Here is a 10,246-nt window from a genome sequence, read left to right on the forward strand (position 1 = left end):
AAAATCCAGTAAACGTTCTCACTGCTGACGTAAAACAAAAGCAAAAGTGAACTAAACAAAGAATAACTCCCCGACACCCGGTTACATAAATTAAAAACTAAACCCACATCCATCCACTGTCTTTAACCACACCTGGCGGTATATAAATAGGGTTGCAGATATTCAATCCTTACAACCGCTTGTACTGGATGTTCTTTCAGAACTATAACACCTACGACGAATCCAGACTCTTCCTATTTTCTCCCAAGAACAAAAACAGTTGAATCCTTAAAATCAACAAACTCAACACACGTTCAGAGATCAAAAAGTAAATATATTTTTTTTATTACAGAGATGGAATTTGAGCTAAGAGCAGCAAGAGCAAAACTAGAAAGAGAACAGAAAGAGAGAAAAGAAAAAGCAAAGTTGAAAATTGAAAAAGAGAGAAAGGCTAAACAAGAAGCAATTCGACAACGTGAAGCTATTGAAACTGCTCAGAGAACACGTAGGATCGATGCTGCTCAAGCACAAATTAAGGTATATGCACATTAATAAACATCCCCATCTTTTTTTTTTATTATTATTATTTATTGCTTTGTAATGTGTATATATCTTGTTATTTGAGTGCCCCTTTTTTAATTATGATGAATTATTTAGTGGTAATTGGGAAAGGAATGTTCTTTAGTGGAGAAAGTGGGCAGTAATTGATTTGGTTACACATTTGATGATTATTTGAGTGACCCTTTTTTTATTTTTTGATTTTTCTTTGTAATTTCCCCATGATCGCCAAGGCGAGAAGCAAAACATAGAAGAGATGGGCCTAGAGCAGAGGGAACTGTTGGCAAGGACGTCTTCTCTCATGATGATATAAACTTGGCAAACCTCCCTTGCATATGCATATATGTATTGTCTGATTTTGGTTGGTCTGAATTGTTAAACTGAAACAACGTTTTACTACTTTGGTTGTAACTGAACCACTAAGTGGGTATAAATGTAAGAGAGATGTAATCTAGGGTGTCTAAGCCTTGCAAGGTATAAATGTCTAGGGTGTCTAACCATTAACGGGTATAAATATCCCCATTGCCCCTTTAGTTAGTTTGTGGTTATTGAATAGGGAAGGATTTAGTGGAAAAGCAGTATTGGGTAGTAATTGTTTTTGGTTTAGTTACACATTTGATGATTATGAGGGCTGAGATATTATTCACTTGTTTACCAGGAACTAGTAAATAGTGGGTTTTAAGTATTGCGTAATCGGCCTCCTTTGGGGAGGTATCTCATCAAAGTTTGGGTGATTGTACCCTGGTAGACCTCATTTAATAAACGATTATATTGTAATATATCACGATAAGCTGAGAAGTCGTGAACTAGTAAATAGTGGTTTGTAACCATGGAACAATATGCAAGAAAGTGTTGCGTAATCGGCCTATTTTTGGGGAGGTATTGCTTCAAAATTTGGGTGATTTTACCCTGGTAGACCTCATTTTATCAGGATATCTTATTATTGTATCACATAAATATTTTATGACAAAAACATTGTAATACCTTAATATTATAGTTAAGCTGAGAGAGAACTCCATGTTAGTGTTTAAAATAACGCATGTTAGTACAATAGGGAGAATTCCATTACACCAATGAAAAGCTAAAGTCGATGTAGGAGAACCTTGAGGAGCATAAAGTCATATACTATGGTGCTGGTAAAGGAGCACTAAAAATTCTTATGGAAGTTCCATTTTCAGATTTCTTCACGCTGAGAACCCTCAAATTGTGGACTTCTCCATCTTTATGCATTATATTGAAATCCCAAGAGAAACTTTGTCCTCCACAAGTATGTGGTTCTCACCAATCTTCCTTGTAGCTATCATAATCTAGGATCTCTTCTAAGTCTTCCTTAACTTTTTGTTCATACACCGAGTATCTGTCCTCCATTGGATTTTTTTCCACCTTTTCCATAATAATAAGTGGTCTTACTGGTCTCTTTCTTGGAATTTGTCTTTGTTAGCAAGAGTACCCTTCCATAAACTACATAAACATGTGCGAGTCACGTCCTAGGGCGGTTTTAGATCTCCAAAATTTTTAGATCTCTGTATGTACTTGCTCAACAGTGTCTTAATTGTCTATTGGTACCCTAATCCAAAATAGGATACCTTAGTTGTGTGGAACATATGTTATTCATGTTGACTTTTCATGTTTGCCTCGTTTGGCTTAGCCAAACGTGATGCCTATTCTCCTACATGCTCCGCAATGTGTAAAACTGAGTAGCAAACTTAGTTACACAAGATTTATGTAACTCTCTACCTCTGGTCAACTTACGCAACCAAACTAACACTCTCCCATGGTTATAGAGATAAACCACCACTACTTTTGCTTCAACGAATACATACTTTATTTTAGGCAATGCGGTCCTCTCTCCACTCCCAAAATCATGAAGTATCAAATTAATACAATGCGTTGCACAAAGAGTCCAGAACATTGAACCATGCTCTTCTTCCAACATTGTTCCCGCCAATTTATAATTGGATCCGTTGTTGGTCACAAACTATTGAAAAGAGAAATGCATTAGTAAGTTGATAAATTAATTAGTAACTTGTATTTATTCTTTTGTGCACACAAATGTCCAAGTATCTTACCGAAACAATATTCCTAACCCCGACGTTGACAATCACTTCATTAGTCATTTTCTACAATGTAGATTGCTTCCTTGACATGTTCCGATGCATTAATTGACTTCAAGAAAACTGTGTCTTTTGGACAACTAACCATAAAATTTATCAAACATCTATCTTTTCCATCGGTCCAAAAGTCAGACATAATCGAACATCCTTATAGCTCCCTATGTGGTCTAAAAGTACTAACAATTTCTTGTCTCATCATACACCTTTTTCAGTAAAGTCACCCGCATGTTATGATAACTAGGAGGGGGCATAGCTGTAAGGAAATACTAATAATAATAAGTACAATATTTTAACAACCAACTACTTCAAAGAGAAAATAACGAAATAATCGAAAATTCTAAATATGCTACCTTGTCCGTAATCTCCAATATCATGAATCATTTCTGTAAAGCTTGGTGGGTGTATTGCATTGAAAGCTAATCCCACTTCGTATGCCCACTTTGCTATCTTGTTCCATGTTATTTTCTTCAAAGCTTGCTTGTGAGGGTTGTTTTTATCCAAAGTGATTTGCTTCATTTTGTCGGTTGGCAATAATCGATCAAGAGGACCTCTAACATTGTCAACGACTTTTCTTTTCTTAGCACCACCAAAGGAAATACCTTGGCTTCTATTACCACCACCATTAGAAATCTCTTGTTCTTCAACTTCATCAACATCTTCATCTTGTCTTTCAAGAATACCTTGAATTCTCGCTTTATCAAGTTTCTTCTTTCGTACTTGCTGCAACGTTGCATTGATTTTCTTTTGAATCTCTATGGTCACATTTGGACAGGATGTCACATTCCCTTTCTTATGAACTAAATGCTCCTTAAATCGATTTATCCCTCCAGACATCCTTTTATTACACAACAAACACCAAACAAAATTTCTATTATTTGGGTCCCTACACTCACCCCATTCCCATGCTATATCATTTGACTTCCTCTTCATTGAGGTTGTTGTTGTTGTGGCATCAGCACCACTCCCAATAGATGGTTCATTTGATGCTCTCGAAGACATCTCTGTAAAAAAAAAAAATCAATCGGTAAACAACTAAACACTAAGAAGTGAGGAGAAGAGAGTGAGGAGAAGAAGTGAGAGAACAGAAGGAGGAGGAGGAGGGGAAGTGAAGAGAAGAACTGAAGAAGTGAGAGAAGAAGAAGAAGTGAGAGAATTGAAGAATAGAAGGAGGAGGAGAAGTGAGAGAAGAAGAAGAAAAAAAAATGGAGAAGAAGAAGAGCGTACCTGGAAGTCCTGGAGTGGAGAAGACGAACTAAACTTTGCTGAAGAAGAGTGTACCTAGAAGTCCTGGAGTGGAGAAAACGAACTAAATTTTGCTGAAGAAGAGCGTACTGAACTTTGCTGGAATATATTGAGCCCTAAATTTGCTTTGGACTTTTGGTGTTAACTGTTTCGCGGGCCAAAAAAAGGCTTTTCTTTTTATGTAAAACAAAAGACCCGATTTCACACAACTAACTCGCCCGGGCCCGATTACTTATTAATCGAAATATCGGCCGATTTCTCGGTGATTTTTTGACCCCGATCACTCATGGGGAGTAATGTGCTGCACTGGTTGGCTAGGTACCGAGTAGGGAGTACTCGGCGATTTTATAGCACATGTAAGAGGGAAAGGTGCAACATGTTGGAGAGAGGATTGTCTATACATTCTGGATTTAAAAATTTAAAACGGCATAAGTTTCTCTGTAATTCGGTGTCTGAGGGATGGAATTTAATTTTCTTGTAAGGCTGAGTCCAATGGCTCCCTATCCCCTTAAAAGTAGAGCTAAAGTCAACAGATTCTACTCTCTATCATTAATTTCCTCTGTATATATCCAAAGGATTCTACCCTCTATATACGAGTAAAATAAAGATAGAGGGTAGAATCCTTTGGATATATACAGAGAAAATTAATGATAGAGAGTAGAATCTGTTGACTTTAGCTCTACTTTTAAGGGGATAGGGAGCCATTGGACTCAACCTAAGCAGGGATGTTTTTTTTTTATTGACAAATTTTATCCCTCCCTCGACAATGTACATCACCAACATGCATACTCAATTCTTCATATCATGATGCATTGTTTATATGCCATAATGTACCATTTTTTGTAAGCTAGGGAGTGGGGTCAAATTTTCTGAAGATATCCTCAATATGTACCCTTGTTTTGGGAGAAGGGGTGGGGGTACTGTAACTAGATGAATTTAAACTTGGAATATGGTTCTGTGTGCAGTGGGGCACGGGGCACAGTGGCACATATTAGCAGAATCATTTGCCTTGATCACATGACGAGATATTGCTAAATTATTGCGTACTGGGGGTGTTATCAGCTATTTAGTGTTAACATTTACTGATATTTTGTGTAATTATTTATTTTATTTTATTTATCCTGGTAAACCAGTTATATATATTAAGCAGCAAAGATCATTAAAGGAGAATCCAAAAAGCAATAGGGCTTCAAACTTAAATGGTGCAGTGCCCATTGGGCAGAGCAAGCTTTGTGGCTAGTTCAGCTGCATAACACTTGGCTAATGTTGTACTTTAAGCTTTAATTCTGGTCTAGATAGCCCCCAAAACTAAAATATGTCCATCTTCATATTTGCATATGCTCCAGCTGCTCCATAGTGTTTTGGCTTGTTAAGAGGACTGTCGAAGAAAATCATAGGCCAGATTTCTTGGAAATAATGAGCAGTAGTAGATAACACTTCACTAGTGCCTTGTGGGGATTCATCATCTTTATAAGCCTCAGTAAATGTATGCCTGTATGCCTTTAGCTTGCCTCCACCAAAATCTGCATTCCTTCCATTCTGTTCTGATTTTGCAAAACTTTCCCGTCCATGTGAACTATTGTGGCACAAGTGGAACTTAGAGCATTACAAAGTTATGTTTCCAGATGCTGAATCCATGCAATGCAGACCCCTATAGTAAACATCATCAAGATCACTGTCAAACCTGTAACTATATTATCAAGCCAGTGCCGAAAGGAACTAAGACAAGGCAGCCACTCTTAGTGGGTTGTAACCATAGAACAAATTGCGGCAAAGTTTCGTGGACGCCACCTCTTTTTGGAATTTGGAGAGTTTGACATTGAAATTTGGTGATTTTATCACAAAGTTATCATAATATATCGTGATAATTTAATTAATTTTCATGAATCCGAGCATTTACAAATTTGTTTTTAGGTTTTGACAAATATTGTGGAATGTGTTAACATTTTCACGGATTCTCTCGTTCTTTGTAATTCCGCCATTATCCCAAGCTAGGAAGTGAACCATCATATGAGCTTCATTACTTGGCTGCTTGCTTTCAGAATAAATTAAATTAACCTGTAGTCCTATTTTAATGATGTAGTCTTGAAGATGCATCGTACTGTATATCCATTTACCACTTTCTGCTTTCTTTTTGGTTTTTTTATGTTTCCTTATTTGCCTTGTTGGTGTGAAATTGTGCTTGTCACATGACCTTTTGATTTTGCATTCAGGCAGACCAGCTAATGGAAGAAAGCTTGCTTTCTGGGAAAGGGGTAATGTTCCATCACATTCTGGAAGCTGTACCTTACCAGGGTAGCGGAGATAAAATCAAATTGCCATCGTCCTGTTTCACCGAACTGTCAGATCAAGGTGCTCTAGATAAAGGACCAATGTATTTCAAGCTGTCAAAAGTTCAGCAAGAAATCCCACCACACTCAGAATCTTCTGGAGAAGAAAATCATGGAATAACCCATTCTGGGGTACTGGAGTTCACTGCACCTGAAGGTTCTGTTGAGCTTCCACCTCATGTTTGGAGTAACTTATTTCCTGCCAGCATTCCAAGTGCTCCCTTGATTGAGGTTCGCTATGTTAGGCTGCCAAAGGGTCTGTACGCGAAACTGCAACCAGATGGAATGGGTTTCTCTGACATACCTAACCACAAGGCTGTACTTGAAACATGCCTTCGCCAACATGCCACTTTATCTGAAGGAGATGTGGTCACTGTCCACCATGGGGAGCTTATATATAATCTGCGGGTTCTTGAGCTAAAGCCCTCTTCCAGTGTTTCTGTCCTAGAGACAGATATTGAGGTCGACATTATGGGATCAGATTCTGCTTCAGACAAGACGGATCAACACGTACTTCTTCAGCTTGTGCTTGGGAAGGCAGAATCTGGATATGTTGAGGAAGGAAAATATGTCTACTACAAATTCTCCATTGACCAAATCATTAGTGAGATTATAGCTTCGGAGGAAGCTATCATCGTGGTTAAGATAGAAACAGATGATCATGGCGGGGATACTGATCTTTATGTTTCCAAGCATCCTGTCATTTTCCCAAACCAGCATCAGCATGAATGGTCTTCCCACGATGTTGGTTCAAAGGTTTTGATCCTTACTCCTAAGGATCAGAGAATGGTTGCAGGTACATACAGCGTTGGTGTTTTTGGCTTCAAGGGAACCACAAAGTATCAAATTTCAGTTGCTGTCCACAATAATAGTAATCGCACTGTGGGTGGATCAGCTGTCTCTTCATCATCTACTATCGACGCAAATTCTGTGCAATGTCAGAACTGCCATCATTATATACCCAGTAGGACTATTGCACTACATGAAGCATATTGTGCTAGGCACAACATCCAGTGTCAGTATTCGGGCTGCGGAGTGGTTCTTAGAAAGGAGGAAGCTTCCAACCATATTCACTGTGAGAAATGTGGGAAAGCCTTTCAGCAGAGAGAGATAGCAAAGCACATGAAAGTGTTCCATGAACCACTTCATTGCTCTTGTGGAGTTACCCTTGAGAAGGAAGCCATGGTAAGCATTGGAACTTATAATTCTTCCAACTTACAAGCTTTATTCTTTGATATCAATGTACTTTCTCTCTCCCTCTCCCCCTTTTTTTTATAGTTACATTTTAATCCTAAACCCTAAAATCCCCCTTTTCTCGCTGAAGGTCTGATTTGACCTTAGGGCGAACTTCCCATGGCTTGATCCATACGCCATTAGACGTCCTTTTTGGAGCAATTCACATTGTCTTCAATAACAAATAAGCTTCCTCTTGTAGCAGCAAGATACATGAACCCTATATCCTAAAGTGTGAGAAATCACGTTCCTGTGGATGATGAATGGTAGGTACTTTGTTAAAACAGTCAAAAGTGTGAATGGTAGGTATAAGAGATGGGCTCATCAAAGGCAACTCTAAACTAATTTGTTGACCAACTTTGTGGATTGAAATTTGCATATATCAAATAATTGGTTTGAAAACCTAACCTTTGTAGTGGTAAAATCTATTTAATTGCTCATTTGTCAGTAAAATTGAGTTGCATTAAATCATTTCTTAACTATTGTTTCCATTGTTGCAGGTGCAACACCAGTCCTCTGTCTGCCCTCTGCGACTTGTAACTTGCCGGTTCTGCGGAGATATGGTTCAAGCTGGGCATTCTGCAAACAATACTCGTGATCGTCTTAGAGGATTATCAGAACACGAGAGCATTTGTGGGTCTAGAACGACCCCTTGTGATTCATGTGGCCGTTCTGTTATGTTGAAGGAAATGGATATTCATACAGTTGCTGTCCATCAAAAGAGCTGATCCCAGGCTCTCTTTACTTGTGGTTGTGTATAATTTATGATTGTCTTATGCGGCAGTGATGCTTGCATCGATCGATGCCCTCCTGAACCAAAAACATTACTTCCCTCCATGAATATAGTTCTTGAATTCAAATTTGTCAACTTTGGTGTGCTTGTAATAGTTTTGTTTGGTGTGTTCGATGTTAATTCTATAATGTTGCATTTGCTCTACGCAATAATACAAATTGTTCCGAATTTGATTGCACTCGGAGGACATCCTATTTTGTGTTTGAGAAGAATATATTTGTTTAGGGTTAACTAGTATTACCCCCACTAGATGAGCCAATTAGGAATGCTTCCAACTAGACGGGGAAATTAGGGTCTCCTCTCTAAGCATTTGCAATGCAGGGGATTTCAAGGGTTTTGTGACTATAGTCACCATTTTTGGGGAAAAACTGCTCTGCAAATGCAGAGGTGATTATTTGGTGAATATTTTGCCAAGTTGATTTCAAGGTGAAACTCATCACCGAGATGGTGGCTGACTTGATAACTTCGGACGGGATGTTGGATTCTGTCTGGATTACAAAACTCACCAGACGGAATCTAACATCCCGTCTTGCTATATTTCTTTTTTTCCAGACGGAATCAAACATCCCGTCCGGAGTCCTAACGGCTAGTTCACCGACGGTCAGAAAGTCAGAACGGTCAAAAATAAAAACTTTAGTATATATACAACATTTGTTTCATTTCAACTCACACTTCCAACAATCACATATCATATTTCTTCTTCTTTAAAATCAATTCTTCAAAAAAATAAAATATCAAATAGCATCAACTCAAGCATCTCAAGCAAGTGGTAGCACTCAAGCAAAAGCAAAACCTCACTTTAGCATGTCCGAAGATCAAGCTCTATGTCTTGCTTGGATAAAAATTAGTGAAGACTCCATTGTTGGTGTTTTCCAAAATGCAAAAGGATTTTGGAATTGTGTAACAAACGAATTCAATCAAGCACGTGGGTCGGATATGTCTTCCGATTCAATTAGCAGTAGATGGAAATATATTTAAAAAATAATGAACACGTTTGTTGCAATTGTGAATGCGGTGGAGGCTCGACATGCAAGTGGTACAACAATATAAAGCCGGGTAATTACAACGTTGTCAATTTGGAATTTATTGATTATCTTAGTTTTAGTCTAATTATTTCCGTCTTAGTCTAATTATCTTAGTGTATTTATTATTTCCATTTTAGTTTTAGTCTAATTATTATTTTAGTCTAATTATTATTTTAGTTTAATTATCTTAGTCTTAGTGATTATTTTAGTCTAATTGCCACCATTTTATTTTTTAGTTGTCCGAGACAAGGATGACGTACCAACTACAAGAAAAAACGGCTTTTTCACTTGATCATTGTTACGTTATGCTCAAGGATAATCCAAAGTGGAGTAACATTTTTGAGGCAAGGTCAAGCCGCACCACAAAGGGAAAAGATCGCAAAAATAATGGTGAAGATTCAACCTCTAATTCACCAAGTGTTGGTGGAGTTGAATTGGAGGGTTCTCAAGAAATAGAGCGTCCTCTTGGATCGAAGAAAGCCAAGTCCAAGAGGAACCAAGAAAAATCAGTTGGTATGTTGGAGGGTTACTTTACACGTTTAAAGAATACATTTTCATAGGATGCAAATGAAACACAAAAATGCTTAGAACTTAAGGAAAGGGAACCTGCACATGGTCAAAGAACTATGATGGCAAGAGAAGAAAAAAATTGGATTCAAATGGAAAAAAATCAAGTTCAATTGGAAAAAAATCGGCTACAAAAGATGCAATATGAAGCTAAGATTTTAGCGACCGATACAAGTGTCCTCCATCTCGATACCGCTTTTTTAATCGAGCAACAACAAGCTGAAATACGTGCTAAATGGGCAAGGGCTAGAGGTGGTTCTAGCTCTAACTAAGCTTATGTAATATCTAGTATTTTATTTTAATTAAAGCACTATGTATTTTAATTAATGCACTATGTATTTTAATTTCATTGTATTTTTAATTAATGAACTATGTATTTTTATCTCACTGTTTTTTTTAATTAAT

At 37.7% G+C, this 10,246-nt stretch overlaps 1 protein-coding gene across 1 annotated transcript; it reads left to right on the top strand.

Annotated features, from left to right (window-relative positions):
- Window positions 1-226: 226 nt before the first annotated feature.
- Window positions 227-8,427, top strand: LOC147475453 (Ubiquitin fusion degradation UFD1 family protein). The gene is made up of 3 exons (XM_086582634.1): window positions 227-516; window positions 6,107-7,408; window positions 7,957-8,427. The coding sequence occupies exons 1-3, from the start codon at window positions 334-336 to the stop codon at window positions 8,182-8,184; spliced, it is 1,713 nt and encodes a 570-aa protein (XP_086438760.1). The 5' UTR covers window positions 227-333; the 3' UTR covers window positions 8,185-8,427.
- Window positions 8,428-10,246: the final 1,819 nt, after the last annotated feature.

This window comes from Coptis chinensis, chromosome 9, assembly GCF_015680905.1.
Source record: "Coptis chinensis isolate HL-2020 chromosome 9, ASM1568090v1, whole genome shotgun sequence".
Classification (NCBI taxonomy): Eukaryota; Viridiplantae; Streptophyta; class Magnoliopsida; order Ranunculales; family Ranunculaceae; genus Coptis; species Coptis chinensis.

Bases quoted from the DNA above. Each gene is read 5' to 3' on its own strand.
- LOC147475453 (XM_086582634.1), top strand. From the start codon at position 334: ATGGAATTTGAGCTAAGAGCAGCAAGAGCAAAACTAGAAAGAGAACAG. The intron at 517-6,106 runs GTATATGCACAT...TTTTGCATTCAG, and splicing joins CTGCTCAAGCACAAATTAAG to GCAGACCAGCTAATGGAAGA. The intron at 7,409-7,956 runs GTAAGCATTGGA...CCATTGTTGCAG, and splicing joins CCCTTGAGAAGGAAGCCATG to GTGCAACACCAGTCCTCTGT.